Genomic DNA, 22,611 nt, shown 5'->3' on the forward strand with positions numbered 1-22,611 from the left:
TGTCATTTTTCTAAAAAGAAAGATCAAGGACGGATGAATCTCCTGAAGTAATAGAGAAAAGATTCTGAGAACTTTTTTGCTTCGACTTATATTCTTCCCAGGGTCCTCGGCTGATTTCCATTTCATACCTTCTCTGAAAGAACATAATTTTCCCCAAGATAAAAAAAAAGACAGTGGAAAATTCTTGAACAGATTAGACCAAAGTGGAAAAAAGTACCTGCCATTGTCTCTTCTTTGCTAGAAATTTAGAACGTGATACGTAATTATCCCAGGTGGAACCAAACCACCAATCTGTGGTTGAAAGACAAGCTCTTCATTAGGTACATGCATAACCAATTTCAGCCATTATATGGAACTTAAACTGCAAAAAACCTGATTTTCCCCACACTGTCCATCATTTGGATTAGGCTGCCCTTTACTTACAACTCACCAATCCACTCCCAACACAAATATATGCACAATTTGGTCCCTGCCTAGTCTTCCACTTAAAATATCTTGGAAGACATTAATCAAAAATAAAAAGTAGTAGTTTACCTGTCAGATTTGTGGAGAACAGAAGAATTCATGACAAAACAAGAGATAGAGAACATTATGAAACACAAAATGGATAATTTTGACTACATTAAATTGAAATTGCACAAACAAACCCAATGCAACCAAGATTAGGAGAAAGCAGAAAACTGGGAAAGATTTTTTACAACCAGGGCCAATGATAAGGGCCTCATTTCTAAACTATATAGAGAACTAAGTCAAATTTATAAAAATACAAGTAATCCCCCAATTGATAAATGGTCAAAGGATATGAATAGGCAGTTTTCAGATGAAGAAATTAAAGCTATCTATAGTCATATGAAAAAATGCTCTAAATCACTGTTGATCAGAGAAATGCAAATCAAAACAACTTTGAAGTTCCATATCACACTTACTGGGTTGGCCAACATGACAAAATAGGAAAATGGTAAATGTTGGAGAAGATGTGGGAAAATTGGAACACTAAGGCATTGTTGGTGGAGTTGTGAAATGATCCAACCATTTTGGAGAGCAATTTGGAACTGTGCCCAAAGGGCTATAAAAATGTTCATATCCTTTGACCCAGCAATGACACTTCTAGGGGAGTATACCAAAGAGATTGTACAAATGGAAAAAGGACCCACATGTACAAAAATATTTATAGCAGCTTTCTGCGGTGGCAAAGAATTGGGAATTGAGGGGATGCTCATCAACTGGGGAATAGCTAAACAAGCTGTGGTATATGAATGTAATGGAATACTATTGTGCTTTAAGAAATGATGAGCAAGTGGACTTCAGAAAAACCTGGAAAAACTTGTATGGACTGATGCTGAGTGAAGTGAGCAGAACCAGGAGAACATTGTACACAGTAACAGCCACATCGTGCAATGACTAACTTTGACAGACTTAGCCCTTCTTAGCAATGCAAGGATCTAAGACATCTCCAAAGGTCTCATGATGGAAAATGCTATCCACATGCAAAGAAAAAATTGTGGAGTTTGAATGCAGATGGAAGCATACTATTTGCTGTTCTTTTTCTTCTGTTTTGTTTTGTTTTTTTCTTTCTTGTGGTTCCTCCTATTGGTTCTAATTCTTCTCTACATGACTAATGTGAAAATATGTTTAATAGGAATGTATACATACAGCTTATGTCAGATTGTTTGCTGTCTTGGGGAGGGGGAAAGGGGAGAAAATTTAAAACTCAAAAGCTTATGGAAGTGATTGTTGAAAACTAAAAATTAATTAATTAATTTAAAAAAAGAAAAAGAAGTAGGCATCTCTCCAGACATCCTTGAGCCTTTCAAGAAATTCAAACTTGTAATTTTAGCAAAATTTTCTTCTTAATGTTAAGAGGGAAAAAAAGGAAAAACCTGCAGTGAATGTAACAAAGGTTTAATGACCTTTTAGTATCAGTGATACCTTAGGCCAAATTTATAACATAAATTACAAACTTTAATTTTTCTGAATATCATAATATATACTTGTTTTTCATGTGCAAAGATTCTCCAATCACAGACTCTCAGATGTCAGAGAGCAGGCCTCTCTCAAGGGCATCCGTCCAAACCCCTTCCTTTCACATTTAGGCCTTAGAGACTCTGATTAGCAGATTCCAAAAAAAAAGATTTCTGAAGTCCAGCTTCAAGAAAAATGGTGGGCTATTCAGTTCTTATATTCATCTATGTATGTATGTATGTATGTATGTATGTATGTATGTATGTATGCACATATATATATATAATACATATGCACATATGCATATGTGTGTATCCTCCAATGACTCTCTACTTTATAACCTCTTTTCTTATTGATCTGGTTCTCTTATCCCACTTCACCTTTCAGCTAGGTGCTTTCATTATCTTCCTTGCCCAGAAGCCATTATCCCTTGTTAGTTCCTTATGTTCATTAAATAAATAAAAGGAGAAAAGTGATATTGTCAAGTGGACAACATACATTTACTTCTACTTACCTAGCAGGTTTCCTGCAGGGTCTGCAGCTCCAGATCTGATCTTCCAAGATTCATTCTCTCACCCTGAATTTCCCAGGTTGGTCCCTTTTTGTAGCCTTCTGGACCTCTAGGATCCACCTCTTTGGATTTACACCTACTAGGTGCTCACTTGCCTGGTTCAAACCTTGAGAAACTGGGGTCTGTTTTGGAATTTTCCCCCCCCAGAGCTGAATTTACACCTGGGCAAAAACTTCACACTTCATTGAGTTCAAATCATAGCTGAAATGCCTGTTACATGCAAGGCACAGTGCTAGGCAATAAGGATAGCAGCTGCTCTCAAGGGATATAACAGTAGAAATTAGACCTATACATAAATCAGTGTAATACTAGTTAGTATGGGAAATCTCAAGGATTGATCCTTTTTAAAACTGTCTGCTTGGATGTACAAAATGAATGGGTCCAATATTCAGCCCCTTGTGTGTGAAAAGATGTTTGTGAAATTATCTGTTTTCACCGAAGTTAGTGTAAAAACAGGATGCTTGTGGATTAATATATCCTGATTAGCAGGTACTTTTTAACTACAGGTATTGACAAATAACAGCCGATCTTGCTTCTGTGCATGCTTAATTAGCTTCCTTGGGGTATAAGAGCTTGCTCTTGCTTCTGTATAGGTGTGTGTGTGTGCTCTTTGGGAGTAGCACACATCCACTTCTTGCAAGAAACTAAATAAATGCCTTCCTCCATTCCTTCTGTCTTTGAGTCAAGTATTTTGCAGTTTCTATCATGTGGGACCAGTAATGATTCCTAATGGAAAAACAGAGAATAGGTATAACCTTTGTATGTAGGTCTTCCCATCGTGTATGCCTCTCCCCTGTTGATAACTGCTAGGGGTTCCAAAGATGTGTTGAAGAAAGTTGGAATCAGTTGGAACTGGCTCTCTAGAAAGCTCATTGCTTAATGTTTATTGTGAACACTTAAACCTTGGAAATGAAAAATAGGCAAATCAAGGTTTGATTTACTGTTTTGTTGATTGTTTAGGCTTAAGAATGTGAAGAAAATGTTAATAGAGATTCCTCTTAAAAGTGCATACTTGTCCATTTTTTCTCCTGGAGAGTCTGTTCTTAAATATTTATCAGCATGCAGATGACTGATTCCCTGTCACCATGAGGATCAAATATAACATTTTCTGTTTGGCTTTCAAACCCCTCCATAATTTGGTCACCTCTTACTTTCCCAGTGTTCTCATGCCCCTCTCCCATATACTCTGTGATCCAGTGATACTGGCTTCCTTTCTCTTCCTAGAACAAGCCTTTCCCCTGTCTTGACATTGAACATTTTCCCTAGATGTCTCCAATGCTTGGAGTTTTCTCTCTCCTCATCTTTGTCATCCTTCTTCTATCCTTTCTTCAAGTCCCAGCTATAATCACAAGTTATACAAGAAGACTTTCCTAATCCCCCTTCATGCCAGTGCCATCCCTTCATTGAATTGTCTTACTTTATCCTGTACAAAATTTGTATGCACATAGTTCTTCGAATATTGTCCCTTCAGAACTGGAACTAATTTATGAAGCCTTTTTTTTTTGTATCCTCAGCTTTTAGCACACTATTGAGCACAGAATCGGTGTTTAATAAATGTTTGTTAGCTAACTGTATGAGTATTAACTTCTATATATACTCTTTTTTAAATGGAAATTAAATTTAACCAGTTAGTAATAAAACTACCCTGATTTTCGGTGACTTCTTTTGAACATCTTTTTTCTTCTATGTATTTTGTAAATGTTTCTTTGATATACTTTTTCCTTTTTTTTCTATCATAATAAGCTATGAATTTCCCACCATACCCCTGGCCACCAAAAAAAAGAAAAAAAGGCACTCTTTCCTTCTATGTAGTGACCCTTCCAGCTTGTACTTGCAGAATGAGCTCTCCAAACTAGGCACATCTATTCCAAAGAGTTTAAGGTAATTTGTGTATCTGAACTCCTCAAACTATATCTTTCAATCTTATAATAGTTGTGGGTAAAAACTCTAAAAGTGGTGATACTTAAAATCTCATTGTCTCTGTTACCTATCCTTTATCTAAGGTGAGGTGAGTGATTTACTCACCCTTGTCCCATTTAAAGAGACAGATAAGATGCGCTATTAATTAATTTCACACATAGGACATAGTTCTTGAAATGACATTGCACAAAATGTATATTAAGTTAAACCAAACAAACTTGGTCATGCCTGTGTGGCCCTATTGAAGAAAAGCAATAAAAACGCAGTAAGAAGTGAAAATAATAACTTAGATATTGTGACTGATAAAAGTCATAACTCAGATACCATGACCAGTACACAACCCTGCATTTGGGCATTTATCCAATAGCACTGGATTAATGCCCAAGCTTGGAAATGAGTTCATTACTAAGCAAAAACCCCAAAATATCCACCAATCAGCAGTGATATGCTTTATAACTCATCCTCTCTTTGTCTAAGCCATCTTGGCACCTGGGTCCAAGCTTTATGGGGTTCTATTATAAGAGATTCATTCAAACGTTTGAAGTCAACATGGCTTTCTAGTTCACAACTGAGAAGGAACTGCTTTGGAGAAGGTGTGGGGTAGGGAGGCAGGGAACAGCCTTTATTTTGGCCTTGGACAGGTCTCCTGAAATCCTCCATACGTTGACCAGAAGAACTTTCAAGCTTGGAAGAGAGCTGAGGTTGTTGGATTTCCCACCCTTGTATCAGTGCCCTATCTCTTTTCCCAGATCTTCTGATGGCAACGTCTACATCTACAGCCAAAGACAGATCCCGAAGCCGAGATCCTTACAAAAGTAAAAATAAAAAGACCAGGAAAAAAATTTCGGTTACCTCTTTCTTATGTGAATTCTCTAAGCTTGAGCCCACTTTCCTTCGATTCTTTGTATATTTTTGGTAGCATTTGTCACAAACTTTGAATTGGAGGGGGTATTTTCTGCCAATTGTTCTTATGGAAAGCACTTTAGTAAATACCTCTTTCTATGATTCTTGAATTCATATGCATGGAACACTGTAGGTTTTTATTTCCATTCCTACTGAAAAGGGAAGAATGGGAAGGTTAACAGAAAGCCAAAGGGAACTGAGACATTTGGTACCTGTACCAAAGGGTACAGGATGGGCACACTTGCAATCACTTAATGCTGAGAAAATCATATATTTCAAAAATAATTTTATTCATCAACATGAATAGAACACAGATCCAGATTTCATGAATTGAAGAACTAGCTGTGAATATAAAGTAATGCTGTACCAAGTGTGATTGCTGTGTCTTAGCTCTGATTTGGATTGAGTATCTCCTCCAAAGCAGACGTTTACATTCCATTTATTTGTTTTGTTTTTCTGTGAGGCAATTGGGGTTAAGTGACCTGCCCAGAGTCACTTACACAGCTAGTAAGTGTTATGTGTCTGAAGCCGCATTTGAACTCAGGTCCTCCTGAATCCAGGGCCAGTGCTCTATCCGCTGCGCCACTTAGCTGCCCCTAGTTACATTGCATTTAATCAAGGGTTCTCAACCTGGAGTGTATAAACTTGTTTTCTATAATATTTTGATAAATGAATTTTAATTTAGTTGGTCTCCTTTGTAATATTGTGTAAATTATTTTATTCAGTTTAAAATGTTATTCTAAGGATTTCATTTTATTGTTGTTGTGTTGTTTCAGTCATGTCTGACTCTCCGTGATGCTATTTGGGGTTTTCGTGGGAAAGATACTGGAGTGCTTTGTAATTTCCCCCTCCAGATCATTTTACAGATGAGGAAACAGGCAAACAGGGTTAAGGGACATAGCCAGGGTCACACATCTAGTACAAGTCTGAATTTAGATTTGAACTCAGGTCCTCCTGACTACACAGTCTTCACTAAACCACCAAATGGGGTCCATGACAGCAAAAATACTAATTAAGATAAACCCTCCAGAGTTTTCAAATGGGACAAGATATCTAGACCTGTTCAAACTCAATGACTCAACCTTTTAAAAGGTGACTTACAAGGAATTCTCTTATAATAGAACCCCATAAAGCTTGGACCTAGGTGCCAAGATGGCTTAGGCACAATTTGTCATTTGTTGTTTTCTTGAGGAAATGAGTTGGTGAAATCAAAGGAAAGTGTAAAGGACCAATGGTACTGGTTGCCCCATCGGGTGTCTGAATTCTCAGGTCCACACTGTAGGTAGGCCTATGCATCTCACTAAGTACAAACTGGGTTCAGTTCTAACAATGTGGCAATGTTCCAAATGACTCTCCTGAAAAAAAAATATCTGTACAATGCTTATGCATGGTCAAATAAAACAACTCTTACTTATCTCATCATGTATCCAAATAAGAATGGGCCTCCACTGGAACCTCAAGTCTCTACCTGCCTTTACCCATCTCCTAGCCATGAACTAAGATAAATGCCAAGAGGAATCATTTTTCATTTTCAACTTTTAATGAGCTAGAAAGGATGGTTATATGTCTCTATGAAAGTTCATAAATTCATTGTTGGAGAATTGCTGTAAAAATAACAATTATTTAACATCAGACTTATATTGAGTGTTACATTGACAAAGTTCTTTTAATACATTTTTTCTCCTGAGTTTAATAATCACCCTCAGCAGTAGTATGTGGAAGTATAGCTATATTCATTTCTGCAGTGAAAAAACCATCTCACCAGATTTTGAACAAGTCCTATTGAGTACCCATTGAGTGCTTATTTTGTAGGATAGTTGTTTTTCTAACAAGGCTCCTTTGCTAAATCAGTATTGACTCTGAATAATGGATTTCTGATCTCCCTACTAATCACTCAGTAGAAATGTTTTGAAATGAAATATCACATACAGTACCTAGATCAAGCTAGATCTATATTAAACTTGTAGCTATGTCCTTTAGGTGGGATCTGGGTCAAGTCTTGGAATAAAAGCTTTTTCAGGTATAAATAAATATTTCATGGCCTGAAGGTCATTGGAATTCCATAATCCTTACCCTGAGAAAAAATGGGTCTAAGAGAATCAGAAAAGGGAAAGTTGGGGAGCCAATATATAAAGCATTTCTGCAAAGCATCATTAAATTAAAATAGCCCCTTCATCACAGTTTAGCAAAAATTCCTACCTTGTGGATAGGGAAATGTATTTATTGTCCTAGGTAGGCAAAAGTGGTCATGACAGTGTACATATCTCCATTCCTAAAACATGAGAGGAGGAATACATACTCAGGAGAGAGAACACTTAACTTCTACCCAGTGAATGTCTTAGATCCTTGCATTGCTGAGAAGGGTTAAGTCTATCAGTATTAGTCATCACACAACGTGGCTGTTACTGTGTATTAATATACTTTTAATAAATGAGGTTGTCACTACTGCTTATGAATGTTATATATGATTTCCATAAAAACACAAATTATTTAGCACAACTTAACAGAACTTATTATTTCTCAGGTACAAATCATGTTCTTTGCTTCCAGAGGATGAGGAGAAGAGGGAAAATAGGCACTTATATAGCACCTATTAGTGGAGGGGAAAATGAGGTGGGAATGGGGCAATGTTTGAACCTTACTGTCAACAGAATTGGTTCAAAGAGGGAAGATTATATATACGCACTCCTTTGGGTATAAAATGTATTTTAGCTAATAGGGAAATAGGAGAGGAAGGAGAAAAGAGATATAAGGGGAAGAATATAAATGGGAGGGCAGGTTAAGGAAGCAAAACAGACTTTTGAGGAGGGACAGGATAAAGAGTGAGGAGAAACAGAAGAAAATAGGATCAAGGGGAATACACTAACTGTAACTATGGAATAAGAATAAGAATAAAACAGAATAGGATACCAGAATGGATTGGAAACCAGAATCTAATAATGTTATATTTATATATACACAAGAGATACCTACGGAAGACTTGAGTTAAAATAAAGGGCTAGAGCAGACTGATTATGCTTTAGCTGACATAAAAGGCAGGGGTAGCAATCATAATCTTGGACAAAGCAAAAGCAAAAATAGATCTAATGAAGACATGATCAGGGAAACTACATTTTGCTAAAAAGTTCCATAGACAATGAAGTAATAGCACCTATCTCCCAGGATTGTTGTAGGGAAAAAGTTAGTATTTGTAAAGTCTTTTGCAAACCTTAAAGCTATAAAAGTGCTGGATGTTAATAGTATTGCCTCTGAATCTGTCTCTAGTGACAAGAGTGTCTTCATGGGCTTTACTTTGTTTCTGATCTGCTTCTAAGCAGCCTGCAGGGAAGGTATTCCAATTTCTCCGTGAGCTAGGAACTCCCTTTTTGTAGTGAAGCTTCCTTCAGTAGTTTAACTTCCCAAATTATATTCATTATCACTATTACTCTAAGATTAGCCGGTTTTTATATCATGTGCCTTCCAAAGACAGATAGTGCCCCACCTCAAGCTACAATAAACCATAAAAAAATGGATAAAATACTAGAAAATCAATAAAGCATCTTATACCATATTCCACAATACATTCTAAAGGAAAACACAACATAAAAATTAAAGATTGTAGTATTAAACAATGAGAAGAGAAACAGAAGAGATAGAGGCAATCACAAAAAGAAAATGGATATTTTGGTTACAAAAAACTAAAAAACTTGTACACAGACAAAATTTATGCACCTAGGATACAACAATAACAAGGATAAGAAAGGAAGCAATTGAATGAGGGAAAATTCTTGGCATCAAATTTCTTTAATAAGGGTTTGGTATCTAAGATTTTGCGCATGCGCACGAGCACACAACTAAAAGCCATTTCCCAATAAATAAGTCAAAAGATATAAACAAATTGTTCTCAAGAGGATTGCAATATTCATAACCACATGAAAGAATACTCCAAATAACTAACAAGGGAAATGAAAATCAAAACTACCTTCAGTTTTCACCTCATACCCTAAAAATTGGCAAGGATGACAAAAAAAAAAGGGGCAGCTAGGTGGTACAGTGGATAGAGCACAGACCCTGGATTCAGGAGGACCTGAATTCAAATACAGCCTCAGACAAGTAACACTTACTAGCTGTGTGATCCTGGGCAAGTCATTTAACCCCATTGCCTAGCCAAAAAAAAAAAGTATGATAAAAAATTAACAGTCATTGTTGGCAGGGTTGTGGAATAATAGGTACACTAATACATTGTAGGTGAGCTGTGAAATAGTATGTCCATTTTGGAAAGCAATTTGGAATTGTGCAAATAAAGTGACTGAAATATTCATTCCCTTTAAATAAGAGACTCCATTATGTATGGAGCTTATACCCCAGGAAAGCCATTGATAGGGTCTCCCATACACAATATATATAGCACCATCTTTTTTTTCCCTTTAAAATAAGGATAACTATGATGATGTAAAAAAAAAACCTTATTTTTAAAAAATCGATAAATCATAAATTCTAATGTTCAAAATAGCGTGTGTTATGTGGTATAGGTTTGATTGAAACATAGTCAAGTCATTAATATATCTTTATTAGATATAGCAACTGATCAAATATTCCCATAAAAAGCAAAATGAGGTACATCTTAGTATATCAAATAGACTGCACACCCACACAATACAACTTGCTTTACAGACATTTTTTCAGGGGTACAATGGGAAGATTTCCTATGAATAAACCCCCAAAATGTGCTTCATCCCAGGAGAAATCTAAGGCCTTGAAGGGTGGTTTTGTCAACCTTCAAAAGGAAAAACATAGAGGGGCCTCAAGGGCTTCACTCTTTTATAAGTCAGCAGAGTTGGATGACTTTCCATCCTCCTAAGAGTCAAACCCCCAGTCACTGAATCACCCCATCCTCCATAGTAAGACTTCTAAAGCTTTTTGTGTAATGGGCCACCTTAGTCTAATGGAACCTATCAACCCTTTCTCAGAATGTTTAATGCACAAAATAAAATGTATAGAATTGTAAGAAAATGAAATATATTAAAATTTATCAAAATATTAAAAACAAAAGTTTACAGACACCAGATTAAAAACCCATGTTATATAGGGAAATACAGTCAAATGTTTCAAATAAAGACTAAGTTGATTAGAGAACTTCACTCCATCACTCCTAACAAAACTTCTATATAAAGGCTTAACTCCCGATAAGATAGATCAAGTTGAACTCAGCAAAGGGACTCTAGATCAGTGCCCTACCTGAGCAGCCAAGATTCTGAGATGTATGTAAAGTAAGTGGTCGAGGGGTGGAGAACCTGCAGGCTGGAAGCCACATGTGGCCTTCTAGGTCCTTGGGTGCAACCTTTTGACTGAGTCCCAGTTTACAGAACAAATTCTTTTATTAAGTGGATTTGTTCCATCAAGTTTGGATTCAGTCAAAGGATGGCGCTTGAGGACAAGAGGGCCACATGTGGCCTTGAAACCACAGATTCCCCACCCCTGTAAGTCCCTCGGGGAGGAAGGGGCTAGTTTCACCGAGTGAAGGTGGTGGCCAGTACTACGTGAGGTTGAAGCAATTAGACTTTGAAGCAGAGTTTGAATATGGTCTGACATTACCTATCAGTCCAACATAGATTCCAATTTATGGAAAAAACCATTTTATCACTTGTTTTCAGTCACCTGTAATTGAGTCTCTTGGACAATTATTATCATTATCAACATTTCATTAGTCTTAAGCCTGAAGGTTTAGGTAAATGAACTAACTTGCTAAGAATTGGGGATACATGGGCAAATAACAAGAGACCTGGAGGTGTCACCTTCATTTTGAAAGCAAGGAGAGAAGAAGGACTGAAGAGGTCCTTGGAAGGCAATAGCTGATATACCATAGATAAGCAACCCATCTGTAACATTGTAAAATGATATATGTCCACTTTCATAATCAAGGAAAATGCCAATCTTTTGCAGGGGCTTCTTTATGTGAAAGTTACCCTCAACTTGTGAGTTTGCAAGGCAGAAGTTATCTCCAACTTTGAAGGTTTTCAGGGCAATCAGTTCTCCAGGTAACAATGGGGGGTTCCCCTTCCTGTTAATGGAATCCTTACAGACCCCCACTTCCCATTCAGTCATGCCGGCCACCTGCACTTCCCAGTAGTGTGTACCTGAGGTGAAACTCTGAGCACTCAACACCGTGGCAGAATAGGTAAATCTCTTTGGGTGGTCAGGTACATTCTGGGGGACACACAAGTGTTTCACGCTCTTCAGATCGGGAGACACAATGAGATAGGGATTGGCTGTTTCAGGATCCAGTTTTATATCTCCTGCAGAGAGATGTTATTTTGGCATATTAGCAACTTGGTCTATTTCTATCTGAAATACTTGGGGTCAGGCAGTCAGCTAGCTTTTATTCGATCCTCTATTAGTGCCCAAAACTTTGCTGTTAAATGCTCAGAATATAAAGAAAAGCAAAAAAATAAAAATAGAAATGAAAATAAAAACACCAAGGGAGCCACCAATTTAATAATTTGAACCTTTTAGAAAAGGTACCTATTTTACAACTCTATACAACTATAATGTCTGAATCTGAGTATTTCATCGTCTGTTCTCTAGACTCAGGAGGTATTGTTCTCCTGGTCCAGGCTAATTTCCTCTCCTCTACTGAATATCCCAGCTTCTCCTGTTTCCCCCATGATCTGTAGAAAGCATAAAATTTCATGCATTTGTCTGAAATTCATGCAGCACCTTATTAAAGCAGTCCTTGAGGGGCTGCGGCGAACCCATGTTTCTTCCCCTTGTTATTTCCTGGTTTCGGGGTAGATAGTGTAGATAGAACCCCAGAGGTTTTTCTCCTTAACTCTGGAGTCTTCTCCAGTTCCACTTCACCTCCAATCTGGATCCCCGTTTCTGGAGGAACATCTGCCATGTTCATTTCAAGTGACAAGTTATTTTTTGTTTCTTTTGTGGTTGATCAGGTCAGGGTTGTAAGGAATGCTTAGGTTCCACCTAGTACTTGTTTTGGGTCTACCCAGAGCTTGTGTTTTGGATCTCCCAATTAGATAGACTTACCTGATGATATACATTGCAAACCTTCTCTAGGAGGCTAGATACTCCCTGCTGAGGCCAATCAGGCGAATGACCTTAAGTCCTTTTCTGAACTCTGATGTAGCCAGGAAGACTTGGAGAAGGAACCTCCCTCTCTTTACCAAATGACCTAATAAATTTCTTTCTAAAACCTTTTCAGATTTGGGGGTTTGTTCTCACAAATAACACCTACCCATTTTCATCTTACATACTTGAGTTCATCAATGGTTTTTTGTTGTGGTTATCTTGTTTAAGTTTTGAGCTCAAGGATACTTCCTTCACTAAAGCTCTTTATCTACGATCTTTATTGACGCTCTTCTCCATACCTGGAAACATACATTTCACACTTATCTGTGTATTATTTTGTATTATGATTACTTTTGACTCTAGCCCTTAAACATATTTTGAACCATGAGAGCGTGGGCCTTCTCTCTCCAAGCACTGAGCACACTGCTCTCCAGTCTGTATTTAATAAATGTCTATGTGAATTAAATTCAGTGATTTCAGTCTCAGCATCCAGAATTTGCTCCTTGAGTCACCTGAGAACTCATAGGAAGCCCCATATGTTCTCATGCACTTTGAGCCCACACATTCTAATCTGGTAAAGGCTCCAAGAGCTCCCTGAGGGACTTTCAACATCTCCCTCAAGTAGGGACATTTACTTTGACTGTCCTAATAATTAAATTATTGAATTATAAAAAACAAACAAACCAAAAGCCCAACTACAAGTATAGATATGTCATTATTAAGATTATTGGGCCAAAAATACTATAATGACCTCTCATTACATAGGAAATGCACCAGAATTCCAGGCCATTATACAGGGACAAGGTCATATAACCACCTTTTAAAAATTAGAAGGAATGTAAGTAGTCATCTTATAAAGCTACTGTTTTCCTTTCAATACACTTTTTGTGAGCTTGGTGGCTCAAGATACACACATAACACATGAAGGATTTATGAATCTGTCAATACAAGAACTCCTTAGCAATGAATTAATTGTTAAATGCTTGGTAACTATAAAATTAGTAGGGAAACTAAGTCCCCTGAAGCATTTGGAGGTCAAATGACTTGCCTAGGGGCTCAGAAGCAGTCATCTTTAAAAATGCAAAGTGAAAATATGGGCATATTCAGGAGCAGAAGTGAACAATTTGAGTGGGCAGAGACTGCCTGAATATTCTCTTCTTTATCCCTAAAGCACATACTGAGGTAAATCCATCCCACACATCACAGGAACTCCGGAGTCTTCTAGAATACCAAGTAAGGCCCAGAAGGGGAAACTTACTCTGGAAGGTCATCATCATTTCCCTCAGTCCAGTGATGTGGCACATTGTCCATTTGGGGAAATCATCTTGTGGATATTGAAGTAGCAGCGCTTCACTCCTGCAAAGAGGGCAGACTCAGTTACACGTTTTGCATGAGTCTTCAACATGGAGCACAAACTTCAGTACATTCCAACAGCATAGACCCCAAATGACCCACCCCTTCATCTACACAGATTTCTACTCCTACATGGGCATAGGTGTTATGGATTAGAAACTATAATCTTAAGAGTTAGAAGCACTCTCAAATTTTATCTAGTCCAACCTATACTTAATTTATGAATTATATCTATAGCATATCAGAAAGGTGGTCATCCAGCTTTTAATGTAAGATCTCCCATTCCAGGAACCTATTCTGTTTTCAAAAAGCTTTGCACAAATAGGGTCAAGATTTGTTTTTCTTCTTATACTTAAGGTCACTATTTTGGACAGTTTAGCATAAAATGGAAACTTACTTATTCAATATGTCTTTCACATCCTAAAGGGAAAAAAATTAACAAAAAAGGTTTAGTTTCCTGTTTCCCAGTCTATTTGGTTTATTTATTTATGTTTGTTTGCTTTAGTTTATTTATTTTTAATTTTCATCATTCACTTTTATAAAATTTTGAGTTCCAAATCCCCCCCCCCCAATTCCCCAAGATGGCATGCACTCTGATATAGGCTATATATGTACAATCATATTAAACATATTTCCAAATTAGTCATGTCGTGAAAGAATCAGAACAAAAGAGAAACATCATGAGAAAGACAAAAACAAAAAAAGAAAAAAATAGTATGCTTTAGTCTGCATCCAGACTCCATAGTTCTTTCTCTGGATGTGGATAGCATTTTCCATCATGAGTCTTTTGGAATTGTCTTAAATCATTGCATTGCTGAGAAGAGCTAAGTCTATCAAAGTTGGGTATCATACAATGTTGCTGTTACTATGTACAATGTTCTCCTGGTTCTGGCTCACTTCACTCAACATCAGTTAATGTAAGTCTTTTCAGGTTTTTCTGAAATTTGTTCCCTAGTCTATTTGTGTGATAGTGTCTTTTGTAGAAATCCCAGTAACTCTTCTCCAAAACCTTCTCCCAGAGTACACTTTTATAAAGTAAAATGATTACAAAAATTAAATCCAGGAAGGATTATTTAGAACCACATTCTAGTTCTTCCTTGAGGGACACTCTCCTAAGAAAATTACCACAATGTAAGGGGAAAGTCATTTTTCCCCCAACCTACTAGTTTCTAAAAGATCAAGGTATGAGGTAAGGAAGTTAGAATGGTAGAGGATGGGATGATAGAAATGGCTCTTCCCTAAGGTTGACATGGGTTTAAAGAGGCCCAAATGAGGGGATAACCATCAATTGGGAAATGGCTGAACAAGTTGTGGTATATGAATGTGATGGAATACTATTGTGCTATGAGAAATGATGAACAGGCACACTTCAGAAAAACCTGGAAAGACTTGTATGGACTGTTGCTGAGTGAAGTGAGCAGAACCAGGAGAACATTGTACACAGTAACAGCCACATTACAGGATGACTAACTTTGATAGACTTAGCTCTTCTCAGCAATGCAAGGCTCTAAGACATCTCCAAAAGTCTCATGATGGAAAATGCTATCCACATCCAAAGAAAGAACTATGAAGTTTGAATACAGATCAAAGCATACTATTTGCTATTTTTTTTCTTCTGTTTTGTTTCCTCTTTCTTGGGGTTCCTTCTATTGGTTCTAATTCTTCCTTACAACATGACTAACGTGAAAATGTTTAATAGATGCCTATATCAGATTGCATGCTGTCTTAGGGAGAGGTGAGGAGGGAGGGGGAGAAAAATTTAAAACTCAAAAGCTTATGGAAATGATTGTTAAAAACCAAACATAAATAAAAAAACAAAACAAAACAAAACAAAACAAAACAAATCAAAACAAAAGAAAGGACTGACTTCATCTTTTTTTAACTGGCAATTAAATGAAGTCCAAAGCTTGAATATGAGCTCCCTCGCAAGAACTTGTCATGGTGGCCATAGGAGCTCAACCACTGTCATCTATAAGCTCCAAGAAGCAAACAAGCCATGATACTTTACTTTTCTAACTCTATAGCATGGTTATTAAAGTTTGTGTCATGGATCTACCTTTCGCAGGCTTATGAAGTCTATACACCCTTTCCCAGAATGTTTTCAAATAAATGAAATAAGTGCTACAGTTCAGTTAGAAGTTAGTAAAATGAAGATTATTTTTTCCTTCCTTATCCAAGTCCCCGATATCCATTTACAGACAGCTTAGAGGTTTGTGAGCACCAGGTTAAGACCCCTTGCTGTCATATTTTGTTGCTTTTTTTTGTTGTTGTTATTGATTAGAAAACTAGAATCTTAAAGAGTTAGATAAATTTTATCTTTAAATTTTATCTTGTCCACTCTATGCCTAATGTAGGAATTATATTTACAACATCCACAAAGATTGTCATCCAGGCCCTAATGGAAGACATTCCTAGGAGCTTGCTACTTCTAAAAGCAGCCCAATTCCTTTTTTTGGAAAGCTTTGAAAATAGGGTCAAGTTTTGTTTTGTTTTTCCTTATATAAGGCCAAAGTCTATCTCTGCAGAATGACAGCATAGTATAGTACACTGAAGAATGTACTTGAAGACAGAAAATCTGAATTCAAATCCCACTTCTAACATCAGTGATCATGGCTGGGTCATAACTTCTCACAGTCTATGTCCTGTCATCTGTAAATGGGAATAGCTGTCTTACCTACACTACTGCGTTGCTGTCAGCCTTCAACAACATGCAGAGAATTATCATTATTCTATCCATTGGTTCTAGTGTCTAGTGTGGGGAACAGGCAAAACATGTCTAATCCCTAAATGATGTATCTTCAAGTTCTGGAATAAAGCTATTATATTCTCTTTAAACCTTCTCTCATTTGGGTTTAAACACCTCAGTTCCTTCAACTTTAAATAAGATAACTTTTGTAAAGTATTTGGCACAGTTCTTAGCACATAGTAGGCAATATGTATTTGTTCCCTGCCTTTAACCGTATCATCCATGTAACAGTCTCTAGGGCCCACAATATTTGTGCCCTCCTCTCTGGATCTGAGATTGTTGCCAGTCCTTTAAATGTTGTCTAGTGGAGGCAAATTAATGCTAAATCTTTTTTGTAAAGACAAAAATGTGGGGCAGCTAGGTGGCGCAGTGGATAGAGCACTGGCCCTGAAGTCAGGAGGACCTGAGTTCAAATCCGGCCTCAGACCAAACACTTGACACATACTAGCTGTGTGACCCTGGGCAAGTCACTTATCCCCAATTGCCTCACTAAAAAAAAAAAAAAAAGACAAAAATGCATTTGAAACAAAACAGTATTTGGCTTAACTCAAGAGGCAAGGTGGGACAATGGAAATAGTGGTGGATATGAATCCAGATAACCTGGGTTCAAATCTTAGCTCCACCACCAGTTAATCCCTGTGTGAAGTTGGACAAATCAGTTTTACTTTTCTGGATATCAGTTTTGATATTTGTAAAGTGATGGTAGCTGGAGTAGGTTGCTTCTAGCTCTAACTGTATGATCTTATGGTCTTATGAACTGAAAACAACTAACCCATTAGTACCACAACAGAACTGTAATTCAAAATTTATGGATTCACGGGTGTGACAATATAGGTCCCTTCCACTCATCAATTTCAAAACACTATGACAATGTTCCATAAAACTCTTACCAGGACCATTTTCAAATCTAGCTTCTTAAAATCCATTCCTAGCTGTATGGCCATTCTTTGTAGGTCTTGAACTTGTTGGGACAGTTTTAACTCAATCTTCTTTAATTTTTCCAAGTTCTTTCTTTCTTTCTTGTCCAGTCTTTCTAGCTCCCGCCGTTCTTCCTCCCTCAAGAACTGGTACATTCTACTATATTTTGTTACAACAGCCTGTTTCATAATCTGCACATTTGCCTGTCAACCGAAGACATATGATAAGAACAAAAAAGGTAATTGACATTTTTATCTGTGGCAATTTTTTGGGGGACCACCGAGTAAGTCTTACTGCCCGTGTCTGGGAAAATTCATGGGCCTTGATCCCTGGCCTAGCGACACTATTTTCTTTCATGAAAACCACTTCTTGCAAATCAAGGTTGTATTCATGCAACCTTGATTGTTTTCATATAATCCAAAACAGAAAGACACTTACCTTACTCCATGTATACTTCTCTTTCTCCTCAGCTAGTACAATTTCAGTCTTACTTATTTTTTCCCATAAATCATTTAACATCTCTTGGAGTTTATCCTAAAAGAGAATCATGAATAGGCATCAGTGAAACCTCCATTTTAAAACTGAAAATTCCCAAATTCTGAAGGATTGTGTAAAGCCAGTGAGAATAAGACAGTGATCTTAGCTTTGAACCTATAAGGCCTGAGATGTCACTTGGGCCCTGGGGGTGAGGTTTTAGTCAAATGGGGCAGTGGCCTCAAGTGGCAATAAAAGGAATTGTAGGATTATACAATCATATGATAATGAAAATTTAAAACAGTAAAGAACTAAAAGGCAATCTGAGTTCAAATCTCTTATTTTTTAGAAGAGGAAATTGAGGGATAGGGAGATTAAGTGGCTTGTTCATGATCACACAGCTATTAATGACATAAGGTAGGCTTTGAACCAAGTCAAATCTTCCTAACTCCACTATATCATGCTGTTTATCAAAAGCCCAATGAGTAATGCGAAACTATGTTTAATAGGAATGTTTATGTATAGCCTATATCAGACTGCATGCCATCTTGGGGAAGAGGGGTGGGAAAGGGAGTAAAGTTTAAAATTCAAAAACTTATGGAAGTGATTGTTGACAAAGCAAAATAAATTAATAAAAAAAAGTGAAAAAAAAAAGCCCAATGAGACGACTAAATTTCTTCTCTGGGATTTATGCTAAACAGATAATCTTACCAGATCATTCTCAGTAGCCGATTCCAAGGGAAAGACTTGGTGTTCCATGTGTTCCAAGTCTGGCAAATAGTTGCCAGAGAGTGAACTATGTTGATCTGCACAGAACAGTTACTGTTCTTCTTGTATGTGTTGCAGGTGGTCAGGCTGCTGATGTGCTGTGGAAAAGATGTTGGAGATAAATGGTCAAAGGATATGAACAGGCAGTTCCCAGATGAAGAAATTAAAGTCCTCAACTTTAGTCTTTTCTCACTCATCAAATGCAAAAATACAATCTGAGGCACCTAAGAGGTGTGATGGATAGAACCCTCAGGAAAACCTGAGTTAGGAAATTCCATTTAAAGTTACTGTAGACATTATAAAATATTTAGGAATCTACCTACTGAAACAAACCCAGGAACTCTATGAACACAATTACAAAACACTTTTCACACAAATAAAGTCAGATCTAAATAACAGGAAAAACATCAGTTGCTCATGGGTGGGCCAAGTTAATATAATAAAAATGACAATTCTACCTAAGCTAATTTACTTATTCAGTGCCATACTAATCAAATTACCAAAAAATTATTTTATAGAGTTAGAAAAAATAATAACAAGATTCATTTGGAAGAACAAAAGGTCCAGAATATCAAGGGAACTAATGAAAAGAAATGCAGGGGAAGGTGGCCTAGCCATTCCAGATCTTAAATTGTATTATAAAGTAGCAATCATCAAAACTGATTGGTACTGGCTAATAAATAGTGGTGGATCAGTGGAATAGGTTAAATATGCAAGACACAGTAGTCAATAACTATAGTAATCTATTATTTGATAAACCCAAAGACCTCAGCTTCTGGGATAAGAATTCACTATTTGATAAAAATTGCTGGGAAAACTGGAAGAGTTTGGCAGAAGCTAGTCATAGAACAAAATCTCATACCATATACCAAAATAAAGTCAAAATGGGTTCATGATTTAGATATAAAGGCTGATACTGTCAGATTTATGGAGAACAGAAGAATTCATGACCAAACAGAAGATAGGAAAATTATGAAATGGATGGATAACTTTGATTACATTAAATTGAAAAGTTTTTGCACAAAACCAATGCAATCAAGATTAGAAGGAAAGTAGAAAATTGGGAAAGAATTTTTGTAACCAGTGTCTCTGATAAGGGTCTCATTTCCAAAATATAGAGAGAATTAAGTCAAATTTATAAGAATGCAAGTCATTCCCCAATTGATAAATGGTCAAAGGATATGAACAGGCAGTTCTCAGATGAAGAAATTAAAGCCATCTATCGTTATGAAAAAATGCTCTAAATTGATTAGAGAAATGCAAATCAAAACAACTCTGAGGTACCACATCACACCTAGCAAATTGGCCAATATGACAAAACAGGAAAATGATAAATGTTGGAGAAGATGTGGGAAAATTGGAACACTAATGCATTGTTCGTGGAGTTGTGAAACGATCCAACCATTTTGGAGAGCAATTTGGAATTATAGCCAAAAGGGCTATAAAAATGTGTATACCCTTTGACCCAGCAATAGTACTTCTAGGGCTATATCCCAAAGAGATCATACAAATGGGAAAAGGACCCTTACATGTACAAAAATATTTATAGCAGTTCTTTTTATGGTAGCAAAGAATTGCAACTTGAGAGGATGCCCATCAATTGGGGAATGGCTGAACAAGTTGTGGTATATGAATGTAATGGAATACTATTGTGCTATAGGAAATGATGAGCAGGTACACTTCAGAAAAACCTGGAAAGACTTGTATGGTCTGATGCTGAGTGAAGTGAGCAGAATCAGGAGAACGTTGTACACGCTAACAGCCACATTGTGTGATGACTAATATTGATAGACTTAACCCTTCTCAGCAATATAAAGATCTAAGACATCTCCAAATGCCTCATGATGGAAAGTGCTATCTACATCTGTAAGAAAGATTTTAGGGGGTTAGGCTTCCACAGCAGTATAAAAAATTCCAAGATCTAGTGGATAGTCCCTCAACCAATCAGAAAGTACTCCAAAAACAACTAGTTCTTAAGAAAGAGCCCCAGAAGCTAAAGTGGTTTCAACCAGCTGGGTTCAAGGACAGGGCTTTGACTGGACAAAGGCTTTTCTCCATTGCACTTGCTTAATAAGCTTATTGAACATGAACTGACACACCCCAAGGGCGGAGATAGCCACCATTTTTAACATGGGACCCATGAAGTGGGCAGAGTTAACAGAACAAGGACAAACATGCAATGGGCTGTCCAGGAAAGGTGTAACTCAGATGAACCAGACCAATAGTAGCCCTGATGGGTGTATGGATCTTACTAATGGTTTTAAAATTTTTTTCTACCACTGAACCAGTGTCCATGTACTACTCAAGTCCCTTGTGCCTGCTTCTCTCTTGAGAAGTGTAATAAATGATTCTTCACTCACTCGAGCTTAGTTTCATTTTTAACTAGAAGGCTTTATTTCTATAAGGCCTTATTTCTGACACATCCAAAGAAAAAACTATGGAGTGTAAATGCAGATTGAAGCATACTATTTGCTATTTTTTTTTCTTCTGTTGTGTTTTGTTTCCTCTTTCTGTTGGTTCCTCCTATTGGTTCTAACTCTTACTTACAATATCACTAATGTGAAAATATTTTTAATAGGAATGTATATGTATAGCCTATATCAGATTGTGTGCCATTTTGGGGAGGGAGGTGGAGAAAAATATAAAACTCAAAAGCTTATGAAAGTGATGGTTGATAAAGCAAAATAATTAATTAAAAAAATCCCATCTTATCCAGAAAAAAAGAAAAGATAAAAAACCAAACAAACAAACAAACAAAAAAAAAACCTGAGTTAGAATCTAACTTCTGACACTAGCTCAGTGGCCATAGGCAAGTCATTTAACCTCTCACAGACTAGTTTCCTCATCAAAATTGGGAAGACACTTGTGAGGATCAAATGAGAATATGTATATGTACATATATAATATATAACACACATACATATATATAACACTTTGCAAACCTTAAAGCACAATATAAATGCTATCTTTAATTATTAAAGAACCTAACTGATGTCCAGAACTATACCATCTTGAATGTTCTATCCCTATTTCCCTTTACCTTACCATAATATTTCCCCTTAAGCTTTAACCTTTTTTTAGCACCAACATCTCATAAGTCACTTAAGTTCATAAATTCAATCATTCCTAACTGTGTAGGACTCACCATATCACTGCCTTAACTCACACAAATGGCAGTACCTCTAGAATCAAATACAAATTCCTATCTTCACAATCTGCTTCTATCCTACTTTTCCAGCCTTATTATACGTTATCCCTCTTCAAACACTCTACAGCCAAGTCAAGCTGGCCTTTGGCATTCCTTACAAACCAACAAGAATCTTTCATGAATTCCGAGGCATGCCTCTATTCCCTCTGCCCTGATTGTGTAGAAACTGCAATCTATGAAGATGGAAGATATGTTCATATTGAATAATCACTGACCCAAAGTTTTAAGCAATAGAATCAAGCTGTAATTAACTATGGCTGCCACACCAATCAAGAATCACTCAGTTGCAGAAAAGAGTCCTCCAAACATTAGTCATGCACTTAATGAGTGGTTAAATTTTATTAAAATGAACTTATTTTATTAGGTTAAACAATCTGGTTTAGCCTACTTTGTTGGTCATTTTGGGCTTAACTGATCACAGTTCAGAAATTCAGGGAATGGGATTTCAGATTATCTGAATTGCTTTCTGATTATCTGAGTTAACTACTTAGCACTGATATTAGCAAAACTAATGAAGATCGTTGGAAACAACCAAATCAGCAGAGCAGGAAAGCACTTAAATTAGTATCTAGTCATTTGCCTCCCTCAACCCAAAGATAAAGTTTCCTATCTCCTCGAGCACTTCATTTCTCCTCCCTTCTCTAACTGAGCCTAGGGATAGATGGAAGGAGGGAGGGAGGGACACACACACACACACACACACACACACACACACACACACACACA

The 22,611-nt window shown here is 37.0% G+C and overlaps 1 protein-coding gene across 1 annotated transcript; it reads right to left on the reverse strand.

The window, feature by feature from the left end:
- Positions 1–11,080: 11,080 nt before the first annotated feature.
- On the reverse strand, positions 11,081–18,668 carry LOC114046499 (probable E3 ubiquitin-protein ligase TRIML1). The gene is made up of 6 exons (XM_027866824.1): positions 18,621–18,668; positions 17,874–17,969; positions 17,408–17,638; positions 14,169–14,191; positions 13,677–13,774; positions 11,081–11,631 (listed from the first exon to the last, which is right to left on the reverse strand). The coding sequence occupies exons 1-6, from the start codon at positions 18,666–18,668 to the stop codon at positions 11,081–11,083; spliced, it is 1,047 nt and encodes a 348-aa protein (XP_027722625.1).
- Positions 18,669–22,611: the final 3,943 nt, after the last annotated feature.

This window comes from Vombatus ursinus, unplaced genomic scaffold, assembly GCF_900497805.2.
Source record: "Vombatus ursinus unplaced genomic scaffold, bare-nosed wombat genome assembly UNPS02014784.1, whole genome shotgun sequence".
NCBI lineage: Eukaryota > Metazoa > Chordata > Mammalia > Diprotodontia > Vombatidae > Vombatus > Vombatus ursinus.